This window comes from Phocoena phocoena, chromosome 15, assembly GCF_963924675.1.
Source record: "Phocoena phocoena chromosome 15, mPhoPho1.1, whole genome shotgun sequence".
Classification (NCBI taxonomy): Eukaryota; Metazoa; Chordata; class Mammalia; order Artiodactyla; family Phocoenidae; genus Phocoena; species Phocoena phocoena.
Window position 1 is genome coordinate 6,834,195 of NC_089233.1, and position 19,679 is coordinate 6,853,873.

Below are 19,679 nucleotides of genomic sequence, written 5' to 3' on the forward strand. Positions count from 1 at the left end.
GTGACATCTTCCCTTAGGTAGAGGGTAGAGAATGCCAGCCCTGCCATCCTACAACCTTTTCCTCTAATTAATCGCAGTCCTGCCACTCCTGAGAGGAAAACAGGAACAAGTTAAAATATTACAGAGACCCACAAGTGCACACAGGCACATCCATGTGTGTACTTCCAGCTGTACACACACCCTGCCTGCGTGTCTGAGGCCAAGACCTTCATGCCTGTGCCCAGCCCACAGCGGGGCTCAGGACTCGCTCTCCTCCCCCAGGGCTCAAATACGAATGTGGATGAGGCCGAAGGGGAGGGAAGGACAGGGGTAGAAAGATGATCCAGTGTCCAGGGCTGGGACTTTGTCTCTGGGTTCAAAGGCTTAAACCAAGAATATTTTACCCTGGGTCAACTCCCTCTGTGGCAGCTTTGAACTGTTAGCAAGCAGAGCTGAGGGAGCTAAAGGCACCATGTGTCCCCAACTGAAAAGCATGCAGTGGATAAAGGGAGCACAGGACCCGACTGGAACCCCCTGGAAGCTGGCTGGGGACAGATCAACCAGCCGTTTCAACCCATCATTTTATCTGAAGAGCTTGAGGCCCAAAGAAGGAGAGGGATTCACCAGAGTCCCACAGCAAAGTGGCAGCAATACTGAGACCAGGACCAGGATCTCCTGACTCTCTCTCAAGTACTCTTCCTGTTACTCACGGCACATGCCATTCTTTGTCACTTCCAAAACTGGCGTTCCCTCCACCAGAGAGCTGTTTGGAAAGTGCTTCCCACACACTAGGTGAAGGTTTACTTTCTGGTTCACTCAGCGCTGTTTTAGGCCACGGAGATAATAATCATAAACCATAGATCATAACCATTAGCATCATAATAGCACATAACATTTACTGAGCCCTTACGGTGGGCCAGTCATCATCTCCCTGACCCTCATGACAGACCTATGACACCAGTACTACTACCACGCCCCACTTCACAAACGAGGAAACCGAGGCTCAGAGAGGTTAACCAATTTACCCAAGATTACACATCAAGGAAGTGTTCGCTTAAACCACTTCCCATGCTCTTAACTACTGCATTCCACTGCTGCCACCCAAGTATACTGGTAAACAAATCAATATGATAATTTCAGATACTGTTAAGTACTATGAAAAAATAAAACATGGTGAGAGATAGAGGATGACCTTGACAGTGGCTCTCTCCCAATCTGTAGGTCCAGTGGTCAGGGCAAGAGTCCACAAAGACATAGCGACGTCTGTACAGAAGCCCGAGGGGCAAGGAGCCCACCATGACAAGATCTGAGAGAAGGGCATTTTAAACAAAGGGGACCGTTTGGGTTTTGTTCCAAGGGCGATGGAAAGCCATTGGAAGGTTTAAGCAAGGCAGTGACATGTTTTGCTGTGTGATGAATAGATTGTAGAGGGATCCCAGGGAAAAAGAAGAGATCTGACATTTTCAGGAAATCTGATGATGAAGGGGTGGAGGGGAGATGAGGCAGGACTGAGAATAGAGCAGGGGCAGCTGGGACCAGCACTCTCCTTTGCTTCCCACACTTCCAGGAGCCCCCGCCCCATTAGGATGGGTGGGATTTGAAAATCAAGACCCCTGGTCCCAGCTGGGCCCACCTATAGCCCTACCACCTCTGCCTCATGGAGTCCAGCAGCCTTGGGGGAGGGGAAGTGCTTGGGGTCTGATGGGGACAGGAGGGCAAGGTGTCCAAGGCGAGCTTTTTTTTTTTTAATTAACATCTTTATTGGAGTATAATCGCTTTACAATGGTGTGTTAGTTTCTGCTGTATAACAAAGTGAATCAGCTATACATATACATATATCCCCATATCTCCTCCCTCTTGCATCACCCTCCCACCCTCCCTATCCCACCCCTCTAGGTGGACATAAAGCACCGAGTTTCCAAGGCGAGATTTTTTTTTCTTTTGGCTGTGCCACATGGCATGCGGGATCTTAGTTCCCCAACCAGTAGTTCTGCACCCCCAGCAATGGAAACTCAGATTCTTAACCACTGGACCACCAGGGAAGTCCCTTTTTTTCCTTTTTTGTCTTTTTCTTTTTTTTTGGCCAAGGTGGGATTTTTGCTCAAAACTCTCATCAGGGGACTTCCCTGGTGGCGCAGTGGTTAAGAATCCGTCTGCCACTGCAGAGGACACAGGTTCGAGCCCTGGTCCAGGAATTTCCCACATGCTGTGGAGCAACCCATGTGGCACAACTACTGAGCCCGCATGTCACAACTACTGAAACCCTTGCGCCTAGAGCCCATGCTCCGTAACAAGAAAAGCCACCACAATGAGAAGCCCGCGCACCACGACGAAGAGTGGTCCCCCCTCTCCGCAACTAGAGAAAGCCCACGTGCAGCAATGAAGGCCCAGCGCGGCCAAAAAGAAAAAAAAAGGCTCATCAGGAGGATTTCCCCAGGGCTCACACTGTCCCCCCACTGCTCTCTACCAGGAAAGGGCTGGGTGGGTAAGAATCCCACCCCCCACACAAATCTCCACCCCAGGAGATCCTATATGCTTTACCCCCAGTTGGGAATATCGTCCTCACGTCCCAACACGGGCCTTCTCCAGGGCTCTGGACTAGATTACTTGGGATGGGGAGGAAGGAGGCTGCCTGGGTGCACTGGGACATCTAGGAAAAGCAAGTTCTATGGACTTTCCCCCTCCGTCCCATCCCTTTCTCTCCCATGAGTTTATGAGTTTCCTGCCCCCGCTTGGCCAAGCCCAGACAGGACTCCATCATGTCTGGGGAGGGAGAGACGGTGGGAGGTGCCAGCAGCTCCCGTGGCTGCTGGCTGAACTCACCTTCCTTTCCTCCCCTTACATCCTAATGACGCTGAAGAAGCCAGAGAAAAATGGGAGGTGTATTCCTTCCCACAAGCCCACAGCCTCAAGCCCATTGGCTCCTGGGCCTGTAGCTACTTGCAAGGCTATTTACTAGTGACCCTCAGGGGCGCCCAGCCTCCCTACCCTCCTCTCACTGAAATTTCCTATTAGGTCCCCAATAGGAAGAGGAGCATATCTCTAAGGATTTGGAGGGGCTGATTCTGGACCTTAGACAGTGAGGCACTACTCCAAAACCCTGGGACCCATTAGTCCTCCAGGCTTCCTGGGACAGACCCACCATGGCCTGTTCGGCCCCAGAACAGTTCCTGGCACACAATGGAGATGTGGTGAATAATTGGTGATTGAAAGCCCCACAATTGAGCCCCTGTGTATTAGAATGTTTTGAGGGCCTGACTGGCTTCAGGCTAACCTCAGAACTGATTCCTGGAGAAGCCACCACATTCATGTATTGAACACCTGCTATGTAACATGTATGTAACATGTCCTGTGTGAGCTAGACATTCGTTGGATGAATGAAAGCTGCACGACCTTAAATATGACCTTTCTGTCCCTCAGTTTTCCTCTCTAAAACATGGAAGTGATAATACTTCATCATAAAGCCACTGTGAGAATTACAGTACTTAGAACAAGACATAAAAATAGTCACAGTAGGTGTTTAATAAGTGGTGGGTGGTATTACGAGGGCTGTAAATGTTGGGGTGCGGTGCACAGCTAACAGGCTCAGGGTAGCAGAGCTGTAGGGCATCGGGCACGGCAGCCGGGGGCTGCTCCGGACTTCTGGGAAAGGCCACTCAAATTCCCAGCAATGGTGTCCAACTTTGCCAGAGCTGCGGGGGGTGGGGTTGGGGGCCAGGAGGAGAGTTTGCTGACTTTTCTAGTGAACTGGGCGCTTCCAGCAAACCATCCCTGCTGCTCACCGGCTCCCAGCTTTGCTCACGCCTCCTGCTCACACCTAATTTCTCGGTGAGCAAGACCCAGTAGCACAGCCGTCCCTCCCCCGCCCCCAGGGCCTCTGCTGCCCCCTAGGCTCGGGCGCGGCTGCCAGCCCTTGCACCTTCCCCCACCTCCAAGCCCTGTGAATTCTGACATCCCCGAATTTTATCGTCTCGTGAAATATCCCTGCTTTTCCTTGGGGAGCCACCTCTGCGCCCTCGCGTGGCCCGTCAAGAGGGCAGGCTAAGGCGGAGAGGGGACTTGAGGCTCCACGGTCTCCCCTCGTGTTGCCCCCGCCCCCCAACCTCGCACCAGATCGCCACGGTCTCCAACCTCTGCTCCCGCGGCGCCAGGCAGACACCCTCCCGCGCTCTCCGACCGCGACACTGCTGGCCCCCGGCCCGGGCCCTCTGCGCCCGGCGGCCCAGCCTCACCGCCGGGAACCCTGGGAGCTGTAGTTTTCGGCCGCCCTCGGCAGGCGCGGGGCCCACAGAGCCTGATGCGTGTGCGCGTCCGCCAAGTGAGGGACCCTGACCCTCGCCATGGCCGGGCCCAAGAGCGCCAGAGAGGCAGGGCAGTGGACCAGCTGAGGAGGCGGAATTTCCAGCGAGGTCTCGTTCTCCGTAGGGCCCTGGACAAGTCCCGTAACATCAGCAACAGTCTGTCTTGTAGGATTTCCAGCGAGAGCCCAGGCTCAGCACCTGGTACCCAGCATGTCCTCAATGAACCGGTGCCTCTGAGACTATCGTTACTGGCCCGGCACAGTTGCCAAAGGCAATTCAGCCCCAAAAAGTGTGTGGGGGGCTGCCCGCCACCCCCACCCCCGTTACTCCCACACGTATTTGGGCCAGCGCCCCAGGTGCCCCTCCCTATCCCACCCAAGTTCCCCTCAGTGCCTCGGGCCATCCACAAACACACTCTACCTCTACTCAGAAATTTCCGATATTTATTTCCCAACATTTTGATAATTTTTTACAAATTGAATAAAAGGAATGAAGGAGAGTACGTGGGACCCCAGGCCAAGCCTTGGGGTCCCGATGAGAGGTGACGGTTTGAAAACTTCTCCTCACCCACAACTCCTGGCCTGCTGCCCTAACCTCTCCTATCAACCTTACCTAAGAGTGAGGTGGGGGCTTTCTGAGGATGTGGGGTTCCCCCCTAGAGGGGACTCTGGGAATCCTGTCTCAAGCCCTGAACTGGGTCAGGCTGGGGACAGATGTGGGCCCGGATGTGGCGCCCTCGCCGCCTCTCCTGCCTGCGGGACAGCTGCTGCAGTTGTTTCCGAATGGCCCACAGCACCAGGTACACTTCCTGCAGCATCTCAGTCCCTCTCGACTCCAAAGGGGACCCGGTCTTCATTTGGGAGGTGACTGAGGTAGAACTCACAGATGACTGTGAAAGAGAGAAGATGAGCACAGATGAACAGCTTGGTCTAGGGGGAAACCACTGGTGGAACCACCTGCAGATAAACGGCAAAGGCTTGTCTAATTCCACCTGCCCTGTCAAGCCTCAGCTTCGGCAACGCCTCCTCCAGGAAGCCTTCTCGGCCTGTCTCTACTCTGGTGTTCACCCTGTCATAACACATTTTATGCACTATTTGTTCTGCGGACTCATCTGTTTTCAATACCACCATGCAAGCTCCTGGAAGACAGGGACCCTGTCCGACCCACCTTTGAGTCCCCACTAGGGTTCCATGGAGAGTGCATTAAAATGAAGGCCAGAATGACACCCCCAACTCTGTCTCCAAACCAAAGCTCTCGCCTGACCTCCAGGCCTGTATATCCCACTGCCTCCTAGACGTCTCCCTGTAGATGTCCCTCTGACACTTCAACACATCCTGTCCCAACGCCCTAAAATCGTTACTTTCTCCCCTAAGTCGGCTCTCCTTCCAGTGAATGGCTCCAGCCTGTTTTCATGTCTGTCTCTCCCTCGCTCCTCACCGTCATGCAATCAACCACGTGGGACAACAATTCTACCTCTTAAATATCACTCCAATCCATTAACTTGTTCTACCTGATGCCTCTCTCCCGGCCCAGAATATTTTATTTTATTTTATTTTTGACCACACCGCGCGGCTTGTGGGATCTCAGTTCCCCGACCAGGGAGTAAACCTGGGCCTCGGCAGTGAGAGTGCCAAGTCCTAACCACTGAACCGCCAAGGAATTCCCCAGGTGAACTTTCAAAAATTATTATTAATGCAGTAATACCTAATTCAAAACCAAAATAAATTGACTTGGTAGTAACCTAGACACTTCCATTTTTAAATTAAAATTTTGACTGAGATAATTGTAGGTTCACGTGCACTTGTGAGAAATAATACTTATACTCTTTACCTATTTTCCCCCTATAGTAAAATCTTTCAAAACTCTAGTAGTATCATAGAATACTGACATCAATACAATCCACTGATCTGAATTTATTCATATTTCTCCAGTTTTACTTGTATTCGTGTGTGTGTGTGTGTGTGTGTTGAATTCTTCCCAATTTTACATGATACGTGCAGGTTCATGAATTCAACTACCATAGTCAAGATACAGGAGATTTCCATCGTCGCAAGGATTCCTCATGTTGCCCTTTTATAACCAACCCATCTCCCCCGTCTCTCCCTCCATGCGCAGCCCCTGGCAACCACTAAACCACTAATTGGATCCCCACTTCTCTAATTTGGTTATTTCTGGAATGGTATACAGTATAAATGGAATCATACGATATACAATCTTTTGGGATTGGTTGTTTTCACGCAGCATAATTCCCTTGAGATCCATCCAAGTTGTTGCATATATCAATAGTTTGTTCCTTTTTATGGCTGAGCAGTATCATTCCATGATATATCACAGTTTAACCACTCACCCATTGAAGGACATTTGGGTTGGTTTGGGCTCTTAGGAATAAAGCTGCTATGAATGTTCACGTACAGATTTTTGTGTGAACATAAAATTTCATTTATCTGGGATAAATGTCCAGGAGTACAATCACTAGGCCATATGATAACCGCATGTTTAGTTTTAGAAGAACTGACCACACTGTTTTTCCAGAGTGGCCACACCATTTTACATTCCCACCAGCGTGAATGAGTCATGGGGGATAGGAAGGGGGTGCTGCTGGGGACAAGGGGGACAACGTGCTGACCTTCCAGCTGCACATCTGCCAGCCAGACCGCAGGGTGGAGACCATGAGCGTGCAGACAGATTTGACGGCAGTCCGGGGCAGCTGCAACAGCGATCTCTGCCCATGGCCCGCCTCCACCGCAGCCCCGTCCGTGGTGGTCTTGGCCAACACGCAGGGGTCAGCCACCTTGGAGGACACATCCATCTTGGAGACCTTAGCCTCCTTGGGGGACTCGACCAACTTGAAAGTCTCAGACACCCTGGAAGTCTTCTCCACCTTCAACTCATTTTTCTTGCAGTCAGTGCGTTCTACGATGGTTGACTTAGCTTTGTGTTTCCAGAAGAAGACCTAAGAACCGAGACGGGGAGAGGACAGACAGAAGTGAGGGGCAGAGCAAGAGACAACAGTCAGGAGGGAAGGCCCAGAGGAGAAGGAGCCTCCTCCCCAGCTGTCCTGTCCCTCACCACCTCCCTCTCCATCTTGTTTGGCCACAGGTGGCCAGGAGAGGAGGGAGGCCAGGTGAGGAAGTGCGCGTTTCTGTGACCTAGAGGTCATTGACCAGCACTTCCTACCCCAGCAGGGCAAGAGGAAGGGGCGATCTCTGAAACTCACCAAGTGACTAATCTTGCACCAAATCCATCGGAAGAACCTCAGGACCACAGCCATTTCTTCCGATACACAAGCCCCAAGTAGGGGGCAGAACCGGCATTTAGTTCAGTGGGGAGGAGGACAGGCTGCAGGCCAGTGGCTGCCACCTAAGGGGTCTCTGGGGAGCCTCTAGCACAGCAGTGAAGAAAGAAATAGAGAATCCAGGAGGAAAAATCCCCCCAGTGACTCATCCTAGGCCCTTCCTCCCCTCCCTGGGACAGGGAGAGGAGTCAAAGTTGATGAGAACCCAGAGGGAGGGAGAGTTCTAGCCCATTGTGAGAGCCTGCCTGGCCCTGACCCCAACCCCCGAGACCCTTCCAGGACCCCCGGAGCCAATCCCTGCGCCCTTGGCCCTCCTTCCCCCGAATCCAAGGAAGGAAAACTAACATTTACTGAGCACCTGGTACTCCTTGGGCATTTCCTATGTCTGATGTCATGTAACCCTCCCAGTTGCCCTTCAGGTAGGTATTATTGTCAGTACCATTTTACCCAGGAGGAAGCTGCGATTCAGAAAAACCAAAGAAGCTGCCCAAGTCATAAACCTAGGGAGCCACAGGGCAAGGAGTACAAACCAGGTCTGCCTCCAGGATCCCACTCTCAGCAGGTCCCCCCTAGTGGGGCCATGGTTCTTCTGAAGTGGAGGCTGCTGCTTTCCCCGCTTCCCCACTAGATGGGGTCCGTCTCCCTACCTGCCTCTTCCGCCTGGGCCCGAGCCGAGGCTGTCAGGGAGGGGCCTGCTCACCCACAGGGCCCCATCCTCAGCCAGCTGGGGGTGGAGGCCACGGAGGCCAGCCAGGCCTGGCGAGGGCACCGTGTGCCCGGGGAGCCTGGCCCACACCCAGAGTTGAGACAAGGGGCCCATTCAGGGCCCCCCGCCCCACCCCCAAGCAGCCACCCAGATCCAGCCCGCAGAGGGGACACGCTGGGAAGCTGGGGGTGGATCCTGCACAATCACCAAAGGCTCCATTGTTCTCCTGTCCCCCACCAGCACGTGGGCCGACGCCCCCCACCCGCCCCCCGCCTCCCACCTTGCCTCGCCTGCCCCTTCCCAGGACCCAGGCCGCTGGCTCCCTTTTCCTTCCGCATCTCCACTCTGAGCCACGTTAAACCTCCACAGTCTGGACAAGATCTCCAGGGGAGCCCACAGCCTCAAGTTGCTCTCCCACAGGTGGAAACGTTGGTGCAGGTCCCGCATCTGAACACAAGCAACGAGATGCCAACCTCCAGATTCAAGTTTCTTCGGATTTTTTTAATTATAATTATTATTTTAGTAACAACCTGAATCCCAGAACTTCCAGATACTTTCCGTACTCCCTCCCCTGGGCAGAGGAGAGGGGGGCACTCCAGGGAACAAGGTGGGGATGTCTGCCAGGCAGCCTCCAACACCCCCAAGCCATCTATTGCCAGGGCAGTCCCAGAACACTGACCCCTAGGGAGGGAGGAGGGGGGCTCCATCTAACACCCTGTCCTGATGCCCTCCCTCCTCCATCAAGGTCTAGGGATGCCCCAGCCCAGTCCCTGGGCACTATGGGGAGATCAAGGAAGGGCGGGGGACAGGCCACTTCTGAGCCTTCAACTCCCATCCCCGGGGATCAGGGGGCATTAAAGCTGCATAGGAAGAGGGGGCAGGCAGCTGGCTCAAGGCCTAGCAGCTGTGGCGGCCCCCAAAGGCACATTGTGAAGGAAGGGAGGCTCAGACTGAGGGCCCATTGGGCGCTGGAGGCCCCAGCCGCGGGACCCCCGAGGAAGGCAGCTGGGCCAGCTGCTCGGGGCTGGCCAAGGCACGCAGCAGTCCATTCTCCTGCTCCAGCGCGGCATTCCGCTCGGCCAGGTCCCGAATCTGCTCCTTCAGCACCTCCACCTCCTCCCGGACCGCAAACATGAGGTGGGACTTCACCAAGTCCTGGGGGTCCAGGGACAGGCAAAGCGTCAGGGGTCCCAGGCCACCCCAACCTCATCCCCTGCCCAGTGCCTTGAGGAGCCAGGTGTGGGAGAGCGCCCTGCTCCCAGATGATGGGGGACCACTGGGGAAGAAGTCAAACAGGGAAGGCACAGGGGGTGGGGTATCGGGATGGGCACGGATGCTGGACAGAGGCAAGATCAGGGCTCAAAGACGGAGACGGGGGCCAGGAGCAGGCTAGGAAGCAAGGTATGTCAAGGGTTCAGGAGGGGGCGAAGGACCCCAGGGAACCCAGCTGGGAGCAGGCCGAGGAGCGGAAGCCAGTATTCCCTAATAATGAGGACAGCAGGGATGGAGTACTGGGCCGGCCAACAGAGGCAGGGGCCTGGGCATCAGCACATGAGCCGGGACCTGCTGGGACCAAGATGGCTTCTCTTACCATGGCTTGTTCGATCTTGTTGTCAATGCCAACCAGGCTTCCGGAGCCACTGGAGAGACACAGGGAGACGAGAGGTAAGGAGGAGGAACAGGTGCCAAGCCAGGTGTCTGGACACCCCAGCCTGCTGCCTTCCAGGTGCTTCTCAGAGCAGCCCCTGGCCTCCTCCACAAGCCCCATTTGCTGCAGCCTCCCACCCACACCCCTGCCTGTACCTGTGACAGCAGAGAATCAGGGAGAGGAGAGTTTTGTCCATCCCCCGACGGGGTGAGGGCCGCTGCCCGGGCCCCCCCAGGCCCCGGTGTGGTGGGGGTCCAGATGCCCCTCGGATGGGGGATGCTCCCCGAGGGGAACAAGGAGAGGAGACACAGCCCCTCTTCCGGGGAGGCCCCAGAGCCATCCCCACCACTCGGGTCTCATACGAGGACACCAGGGACTTGACTGAGACCCCTGGCTGGGCCATCCCCAAGGGGAAAGGATCCTTGGGCCTCCCCAGAGGGAGAGAGCTGTATCATAAGGACTGCCTGGGGGGCTCAAAGCCCCCCCGGGCAGAGCAGAGTCTGGCTGGTGCCAGGCAGGCAGAAAGGAGACAGCGCCTAGGGGGTGCTGGCCTGAAAGCTATATACCACTCCCCAGGGCAAAGCCTGGCTGCTATTGGCTCCTCAGGGACACGGGGACCCCCTCCCGCCGGCTCCATGGTGGGCGGGAATTCCCAGACACGGTCAGTGCCAGTGTCCCCTTCTCACCCTGGCACAAATCCCAGAGTGGAGGGGAGGGGGGCCGGCTGAGGACAGTCAGCTGGGGGGCCGAGTTGGGGGAGGGGCTGCGGGGCCAGAGGCCTGGGGCAGGGAAGGGTGTGAAGGGTGAGGGACAGCCTGGCCCCGGGAGGCCTCTTCCCACCTCTGACCCCATCCTGCCCCCTCTGGGCAAACACTGGCCTCCCTCAAGGCCTCAGCTGCTCTCAGCCGGAAGGTGAGAAAGGGAGTGAAGGCGATACGGTGGGGGGTGTTTCTGATATGCTTGTGGTCTTCCTTGGATTATGAACAACTCCCTGAAACAAAGCCCACAGCAGGGATGACCCCTGGGGCCTAGCCAGAGCGTTCCCCTCCTCCCACAGTGAGGGTGAGGAGGAATGGGAAAGATACCATGGCAACAGAAACACAGCCTGAAACACGAGTACAGCCTATGGACCTGGGACCCGAGTCTGGTGTTTGGGATCCTGGAGGCAGTGAGGGCATAAGGAGAGGTGAGAAGGTGAGGCTGGAGGTGGGATACTGGGAACAGGTGCAGGCGCTCTGAAGAGTCCTGGGAACGGAAGACAGGGAGGGGAGAGCAGGTCTGGCTGCAGTTTATTAAGTGGCCACCAGAGGCCGACTCAGGCCTGGCTCAAGAGTCCCCAAGCCCAGGCTTTGGGTCCCAGAACCTGCACCGTCCTTTGCACCCTGTCCTTTCCTCCAAAGCTCCCTCTCCCCACCACTCAGGCCCCAGGTTCCTGCCTCACCCTGCGGCTCACCACCCACACCTGTCCAGCTTCTGCCTCAGCTGCCTCGGCCCCGGGGCCAGCCCTCCACCTATGCCTCCCAGTACCGCAGGATCACCAGCCCTGATCTCCAACCCCCAGTTTTGCCCCTCTCAGGGAAGATGGCCCCAACATGCTGCCTCCCTCACCCTTGTGCTCCCTTGTCCAGCCCTCTCTCCTGGTTGTCAGTTCCAACTTGCTTTCTTGTGGGGGGAATTAGCGCTCAATCCAAGGTGACCCTTGGATGAGGCCCTGCAGCCAGGAAGGGAGCACGAGGGCACTGGGAATTTTCCATTTCCCATCCAAGCTCTGGGTGCAGAAGGCGCTGACAGGTGGAGTAACGAAGAGGGTGACCAGGCCTGAGAGAGCAGGACAGGATGGGGTGGGGGACGGAGACCTGGGACTCCTGGGGTTGGGGGGAGGAAACAAGTTTGAGAGCAGAGGGAGAAGAAACAAGTTTGAGAGCAGAGGGAGGCCAGCCAGCGGCAGCGTCAAAGCAGTTTTCAAGCTATTTCAAACCGAGACACCTGGGTGGAGACTGGGCCACCGCAGAACTCTCCCCCCAGCCACCGGTGCACAGACACACAGAGACCAAAGAGGGGCAGATTCACAGGATATAGGAACACTGGCCTTGCTTGGCGAACGCTCAGTAAAGATGCCAAGTAAGTTGTTCCTTCTTGCCAGAAATAAAGGAATAATACAACAGGAAACATTTGTCGGCCAATAGATGATTATCTCCTGTTTGACTAGCACTGGAGAGTTTTTGACGGCACTTTCCACTGGCACATTCTAACATTAACACTTCAAGGGACCAGGACTCTGGCAACCCAAGCCCTCCCTTTGAGAACCCCTGAGAGAAGGTCTGCCTGGCGCTGTGCTGGGATCTCTGAGCAGGGTCAGGAGTGGGAAGTTTGGGGTTGACTGGATGGATCAGCCTTCACCACAAGCCCCCAAAGCAACTTTGTATGAGTCAGAATAAAAGTTTCAAGACTTATTGCCATCTTCTCGAAAACTGTCATGACTTCAAGTGTCAACAGTGACTTCAAATGTGAGTGGCGCCCCCTGGAGTTGTGCAGAGCACGACATGCACACCTGGGGACTCTGGCCCTGCAGGACTCTTAGGTCCTGGGGCAAGGACAGCTGTAGAGGCTGGTCTTCCTTTTTGAAGGTCAAATGAAACAGCCTCAAAATGAGGATCAGATGAAGAAACAGGACATCTGGGAGAGGTGGGGAGGTTCTGATGCCAGGGACAAGGGCCAGCCCTGCTCCCTCACTGTGTTTTGATGAGCCCCCAGGAGCCTGGCTGCCCCGTCTACACTCCCTCCTGGATTGGGGGGGGGGGGGGGAGGCGGGGGATGGCTCTTTGCCCAGATTGGGAGAGCTGTCCCTGCCTCTGTCCTGGAGAGAAAGGGCATCGCAGAGATGTTTGCTTCCTCCTCTTCTCTTGGGACACAGGCATTCCAGTAGGAGAGGGAAGAGAAAGTGGCTTTGGGGTCCGACCCAGGCTCCAACAGGAGTCCTGCCACTTACTAGCCGGTGACAGTGGGCAAGTTTCTAAAAACCTTCCTCCTCTCTGTTTCTTCATCTGGATAGTGGGGATCCTGGGGTTGCTCTTAAGAATTATGTGAGATAAGAGGTAGCATCTGACCCCAAGGAAGCACTGGATAAACATACCTTTTCTTTCCTGAGTTCCTGGAATTCATTCCCTGTAATGCTTGGATCCCCCATGCTGGCCATCTACCCACCTATGCAACCATCCCCTCATGCATCCATCCATCCACTTCTTCAAGTACCTCCCAACTGCCAGGCCCTGCTGGGGGCATGAATTCACCACGTACCCTCTGTTCTCCCATCCCCAGATTTAGGATTGATCAGGCATCCCCAACTCCCCATCTGGGATCCAGGCACTTAATACCCCAGCCCACTTTCCCTCTCAAAAGGGAGGTCCCATGCCACTCAGACCCTGTTCTGCCAGCTCCCGGCACACCAGAGAGATGAGGTGGGGGCTACACGCCCCATTCCAGGGGGCCAAGGAGGTGGTCCAGCCCAAACACGCTGGCCCAGCAGGGTGGAGCACGAGGGGTTGGGCCTGAGCCCCAGAGGCCTGAAGCTCAGCAGAGTAAAGTGGAGGCTGGGAGGCAGACCGGTCAGACTGGGGTGTTTGAGGGGGTGGGACAGAGGGAGGAGGGGAGGGAGGGGACAAACCAAAAGAATAGAGTTCAGGAGGCTTCTAGAGGCAGAACTCTCTAAGCGAAAGCTGGAACCTGGCCTCTCAAATCAACAGGGGTGGGGGAGGGACAGGGAGCCCTCCGTGCCAGGGAACCTCCCAAGTGGGAGGGGAGCGGGTGGGAAGCGCTGAGAATAGCAGCGATGGGGGCAGGTGACTCTCCCGGGCCTGGCCGACCTCACACCTCACACCTCACACATTCCTTAGAGCAGGGAGCTCAGATGCGGCCCTGCCTAGCCCTGCTCTGTCCCTCATTCTCCAAGTACCTCCACCAGGCTCCTCGCCCTCCATCTCACCGGCCCCTATCCCCCCTTCTCTTTTCTCTCTGGCCGCCCCCCCAAGGCCTCAGTCCCTGACTGGAGAAGGGGGGGTGGGGGGGCGGGGTCGCCACGTGACTGGAAGGCAGGAAGGAGAAACTCCGCTGAAATAAGTCCCCCACTTCCCACTAAGCCCCGCCCCCTAGTGCCTTCCAAACAGGAAGTCCCTCCCCCAGGCTTCGAACGGGAAGTCCCACTCCTCCCTCCAAAATAAAAGTGGCAACTCCCTGGCCCCTCTCCTGGGTTCGTATCAGTCCACAGCCAGAAGGGAGCAGCTAGGCCATCTGACTCGCGATTTTGTTCCTCCCCTTTCAGCTTAATGACTTTGCTACGCTGAAACCTGGCCCTCAAAACAGGAAGTTCTGCCCACCGTGCCATGAACAGGACATTCTCCCCTGAAGGGCGAACCCCAGGAGATCCTGCTCTCCTGTGCCTTCCCTGTGACCGACAGCCAGCCTCTCCAGACAGCCAGCCTCTCCACGGCTTTGGCTTGGCCTTGGCCTCCGGGGAGTGCTTAGCCCCCATGGTGATCCTAGCACAGAGAACCGAACCTTAGGGACATGCTTTCTTGGTACCAGAGGTCCCAGGATCCTAAAGTAGTCTGCGTGGACTCTGCAGGAGTCCCATTCCCCTCGGTAGGGAGAGGGAGAACTGGGAGGAGACCGACTCCCTATTCTGGTCTCCTGAACATTTGCCAGTAAATTCTTCGGGTTGGCCAGATGATCGCTAAATCTGCAAGAGCTCTGGAATTTGACAACAATGACTCCCTTCAAACTCTAAAAAAGTCTACCATTTGACAGTCCTAAGCCAGGGAGTCCCACCCAGCTCTCTCCACAGGGAGCGAGTAGGTCTCAAATCAGCTTTGCCCAGTGTGTTATGCCCAGGCCAGGCTTCTCAGTTTAAGGGGTCCTCCCCAAGTTCAAGTAGAGGGAAGGACACCTACCAGGCAGTTTCACTCAGCTTTCCCAGGTGCTGGGTGGGGAACCGGAGCCCACCTACCTATCGTCATCACTGTCCAGGTGGCCACTGATGGCCAGCATGGAGCGGGCGAAGCTGAGGCTCTGGGCAGCCGCTGTTCCAAAGGGGTCTGGAGACTTGTGAACCAGACTGGCATCGGGGAAGAAGTAGAGGGCTGGGGAGCTGGGGCGAGAGTCGAGTGGGGGCACCTGGAGACAGACAGGTGGGAACTGTCACATTGAGTGAGAGAAAGGATCCAGCCACCTTACAACTTGCCTAGTAGTGTTCCTCCCTCCCCAGCTCTCCCCACACACTCCCGTCTTCTGAAGACAAGGGACTCAGGCGTCCTGCCCCCGCAGCCCCTCTTACCCCCAGCCCTGGGGAAGGAGGTACTAGAGACAAGGGAAACAGCACCCATCCTGAGGACTGGGTGAGTGGCTTCTTAAAAGTGGCTCATGGGGTATCAGAGAGGGGCTCTGGTCTGCACTCCAGTACCCTTCCACCACCTGAACTAGGACCCCTAATCAGAGGCCAGTCAGAGACTGTGCCTTCTGTTACCTGACTTCTTAAGGCGACTCAAATGTCACTTCCTCAGAGAGGCATTTCTCCATCCTGTGACTCGTGAATTCCACTGAACTGTTCTATTTTTTTTATAGCCCCTAATATTATCTGAAATTGAAGTATTTTTGCCTGCTGCTGGAAGGTAAGCTCCAGAGGGCAGAGCCTGTAGTTTGTTCAACAGCCATTTGTAGAATGAATCCTCAGAAACTGGTCCTCCCCCTCCGCCCCCCTCCCCACTCCTCTACCCATCCTAGCCTCTCCTCTCAAACTTCTAGGGACTCAGGTGAAGTTCTGCTCCTGAGCTTGGCTCTTGGGGGTTGGGGACCGGAGCGGTTAGAGATGGAGAGAGGCGGAGCCTGGGTGTGGACCCACACAGCCCAACAGGCGCTGGGGGTGGCTGCAAAAGGGCGGGGGCCACAGAAACAAGACGCCTCTGTGAGGCCCCAGGAGGCCCCAGCTTCACGGAAAAAGCCAAGAACAGACAGTCCAGGGTGGTTGGCGGGACAGAACAGAGGAAGGGGGCCCAGGTGGTGCCCCCCGCCCTCCTCCAGGCCCCTGTTAGAGGCAACCTGGGGAGAAGAGGCATGGGGGAGTGTAGGAGGAAGACAAACTTTGGGGCAGGGAAACAGCAGCACAGAGGCAGGGGCATAAGAAGGAATCAGGATGTGGGGGAAGGAAAGGGAACTGGGGGCACAGAGGGGAGAAGGGCAGGGTCTGTGGGCCCAAAGGAAGCTCAGGCAGGGCTTAAGGACAGAGAGAGCTGAGGCTGGGGGCAAAGGGAGCTTGCTTTGGAAGAGTGTGTGGACAGGGACCAGGAAAGGAAACGCATCTTCTCCCCTGGGGTAGGAACTGAATGAAAGAACTCAAGAAAAGTGGAGGGTGGCATGAGAGACGTGAGTTTGAGGTCAGGAGCGGGTGGGGGGAGCCAGTCCTGACAAGGCCCAGACACACAGTCTCAGGTTATTTTTATACTGTGGTTTGTGCCCAAGGTCAGGAAGGGGAAAAGTTCTCATCCTCACACTACCTGCCTTTCCTCCTGCATCCAACGTGTTATTTTCTCCTTCAGGACAGACACATGCAACATCCCTTGCTGCCCACCCCCCACCCCAAGGACCCAGGCATCCTGCCCCCCAGCCCAGACTTGTTCATCTTTTGGAGGCAGGAAGCAGAATGAGCAAAGGATTTAACTCTTTCTCGGCTGCTCCCCACCTCTCTCCCACCACATGGTGGCCACCCCCAGTGATTGATCCTGGAGAGACCCAGATGCAGGGAACTGAGACTGACAACTGGGAGTAGAAAAGACGAACCAGCCAACGTCCCGTCCTTGTAATGGGTTCCCTCACCCCCACCCAATTCTTCAATGTCTTGGAGAAGTTTGTCTTGGGACAAAGCTGGAGGTGGGGCTGGGTGGTGAGTGGAAAGAAGACCCCCCCACACACCCAACGGGAGATGGAACTGCAAAGGAGAAATTTACAGTGGAACGCCTACTTTTTGCCCTTCCCTCCATACCCCAGCAGGCCCAACTACCCCAGCCCTGCCTGGGGCCTCCACCCTCAGTGCGTGAAGAAGCGAGACCAAGACAGAAGGTGAAGGCCAAAGTGAGGAGGTCACATCTCCATGATGGAGAGACAGGACTGGGCTACCTGGAGCTGGAGACTCGGGCCAAAGGCAACAAATGAAAGACCAAAGAGAAAGAAAGTGCAGAACGTGGGGAAGACGGAGCCTAAGAGAGCAAACAAGGGCCATGTAAGGAGCAGGAATGGACTTCCAAGTGAGAGAGCAGGAAGAAAAAAGACGGGACTGTCTGATGTGACGGACAGGTGACAATGGAGCGGGGAGAGGTCAGTATGGAAGTGGAGGCCAAGGTCAAAATCGAAAAGCACCACCCCCCCTCAGGTGTCTCCCCCACCCCTGAACCCAGCTCTTACCTGCCCCATCTCCTCTGGAGCAACCAACTCCATCCTCAGCCGCAGAGCTCCATCCTTCGCAAGCGACAGTGGAGGGGTCCCTGCTGTTGAGCCCCCTGCCTCCACTTCTACCCTCAAAGAGGGCAGGGGCGTGGCAGCCCGGGAAGTGCCCACGCTATCCCCCGTCCCGGCCTCTGGGGGGCGCTGCTGGGGCGGAGAGGCTGACAGGGGGGTTGTCTCCAACTTGGCCTTGCCGGGCACAACCAGCTGGCCCAGGCCCCCGGTGAAGGAGCGGGCCTGAGGTCCAGGGGAGGTGGGGGGCGGGCGGAGCCAGGAGGTGGGGCCCTGAGACAGGCCTGGCTGTGGGGTAGGGGTGGCCAGGCCTAAGCTGGCCAGCTCCAACCTGGAATCCAAAGACCTGCCCCCATTGCCCCCTGAGGCCCCTCGAATCCCTTCCAGAAGCCGGCCAAAGCTAGGGGGCTCCAGATCTCTCTCGTAAACATCCACACATGTCCAACGGCCTCGGCGATAAGGCTCTCCCAGGCCTTGGGGCAGCTTCACCACCCGGAAACGGGAGGCGGGGGCCCCAGGCGGTGGGGAGCCATTCCGGGGGGTGCCCTTGCCCCCTGGCTCGGGGTTGGGCTCCTCGTTGGGCACGCGGGGCGGGGGCCCAGTGGGAGCCGGCAGGGCAGGGGGATCTGGACCCCCTGGGCTCCCCGGACCCTCGTAGTCCGTGGTGACGCTGGTGATTTGGAAACTACTCTTCTTCTTGCCCCCACTCATGGTCCCTGGGGCTCAGGACTGGGCCAAGGTGGGCAGGGGGGCGGTGGTGGCTCTTCGAGGGGCTCAGGCACCCCTGGAACAGGGGGGCCACATAGTGGGGACATCAGGGCCCCTGGGGATGTCTGGGTCCGACATGGCAGGAGGGCCTTACGGGAACTGGGGGTGCCTGGTTGGTGAAGGGAGAACAGGGTAGGGGAGGTGGCGGGAGCTGGGGGGGCAGGGGCAGGTTTTTCCTGCTGCTGTCGCTGCCACCGCCGAACTCCAGAGCTGAGTTTGCAAACTGGAGAGAGAGAGAGAGAGACAGAGAGAGAATGTGTGAGAAAGCAGTGGGCAGGCCACCTCCGGGGCTTCCTCTCTGGGGAGCGGAATGGGGGGAGGAAGGGGAAACCGCCAGAGACAAAGAGACAGAAATGACAGAGACCAGAGCAGAGGGGACAGATCCGGGCGGGCGCAGAGAGCAGGAAGAGGCGGCCCAGACCCAAAGTTGGGCATTTCTCGCTGGGATTCAAACTCACGGGACCCAAGTCGTCCCAAGAGCAAGGGCTCCAAGGCCTGGGTGAACAGGAGTGAAGCCGCTCCTCAGCCCGGCCAGGCCGCCGGGAGGCCTGTGCTGGGCCACCGAGGCCCCCTGCACTCCAGCTCCCCCATCCCTGAGGCAGGCCCTGCCCCGCCGCCCCGGCGCCCCGCCCAACCCAGAGCCCTACCTCTCGGCCGCGGCCACCGAGCTGGGCCGGGGGTCCCGGCCGCCTAAGATGTTGGGTTGTCCCTTCCCCGGGGCCTCGTGGCCCCAGCAGCTCGGGGGCGCAGGCGGCAATTAGAGGCTGGCCGGTCCTCTTCAGGGGCCGCACCTCGCCCCGAAAGGCATCTCCGCGGAAAGTTTGCTGTCCAGAAAAGAAGGAACCCCCGCCTCCTTGGCGGAGCCCAGGCGCGGCCTCCGAAGCCCCAAGGGTCTGCGGACCGATGCGGGAGGGGGCGGCTTAGCCCCCGACCCTGCAGGTGGAGCCGCCTCGGTGGTCGTCGCGGCGAGTGGCTCTCCCAAGTCTCCTTCCGCGTGGCACCGCTGGGTCTCCCTCCGCTCCTCTCGGTCTTTCTCTTTCGGGGCTGTTGACAACCCCCACGCCAGGAAGTCCTGCCTCCTCGGGCCTGCTGACTGCTCCTCTCCTCCTCCTCCTCCTCTTTCCCCTCTTCCTCCCCTTCCTCCGCCCTTTCTCGCTCCTGGGGCTCCCAGCCAGCTGGCCCGGGGCCAGGTCTGCCCCGGCCACTGCTGGTGCAGTTGCCGCTGCTGTTCCAGGGGCCCGGAACAGGATGCCTTAACCCCACACCTGCTGGGCCCCAGCCCAGCTCTTCCTCGGAGGGAGGGGCCGCGGAGGGCGGAGAGAAAGGGGAGGAGTTTGCGGGGAGGCCCGGGATTCCCTTACTTGTAGGCGCTTGCTGCTATTGGCCTACGGACGCACGGAAGAGTGGGGAGGAACTTACCAGGATCCTGCTGGGTGCCTGCTGCTCCGAAAGCGCCCAGTAAATTGTTCCGGGGCTGCTGCA

General features: G+C 57.1%; 2 protein-coding genes across 2 annotated transcripts; both read right to left on the reverse strand.

Moving 5' to 3' along the window:
• Nucleotides 1-4,703: 4,703 nt before the first annotated feature.
• On the reverse strand, nucleotides 4,704-7,767 carry SPACDR (sperm acrosome developmental regulator). The gene is made up of 3 exons (XM_065892358.1): nucleotides 7,498-7,767; nucleotides 6,907-7,233; nucleotides 4,704-5,169 (listed from the first exon to the last, which is right to left on the reverse strand). The coding sequence occupies exons 1-3, from the start codon at nucleotides 7,549-7,551 to the stop codon at nucleotides 4,936-4,938; spliced, it is 615 nt and encodes a 204-aa protein (XP_065748430.1). The 5' UTR covers nucleotides 7,552-7,767; the 3' UTR covers nucleotides 4,704-4,935.
• Nucleotides 7,768-8,761: 994 nt separating this feature from the next.
• TSC22D4 (TSC22 domain family member 4) lies at nucleotides 8,762-19,263 on the reverse strand. Its single transcript, XM_065892357.1, has 5 exons — nucleotides 18,845-19,263; nucleotides 17,379-18,420; nucleotides 14,932-15,098; nucleotides 9,873-9,921; nucleotides 8,762-9,436 (listed from the first exon to the last, which is right to left on the reverse strand). Exons 2-5 carry the CDS (start codon nucleotides 18,138-18,140, stop codon nucleotides 9,227-9,229), a joined length of 1,188 nt encoding a protein of 395 aa, XP_065748429.1. The 5' UTR covers nucleotides 18,141-18,420; nucleotides 18,845-19,263; the 3' UTR covers nucleotides 8,762-9,226.
• Between the last annotated feature and the right edge of the window lie 416 nt (nucleotides 19,264-19,679).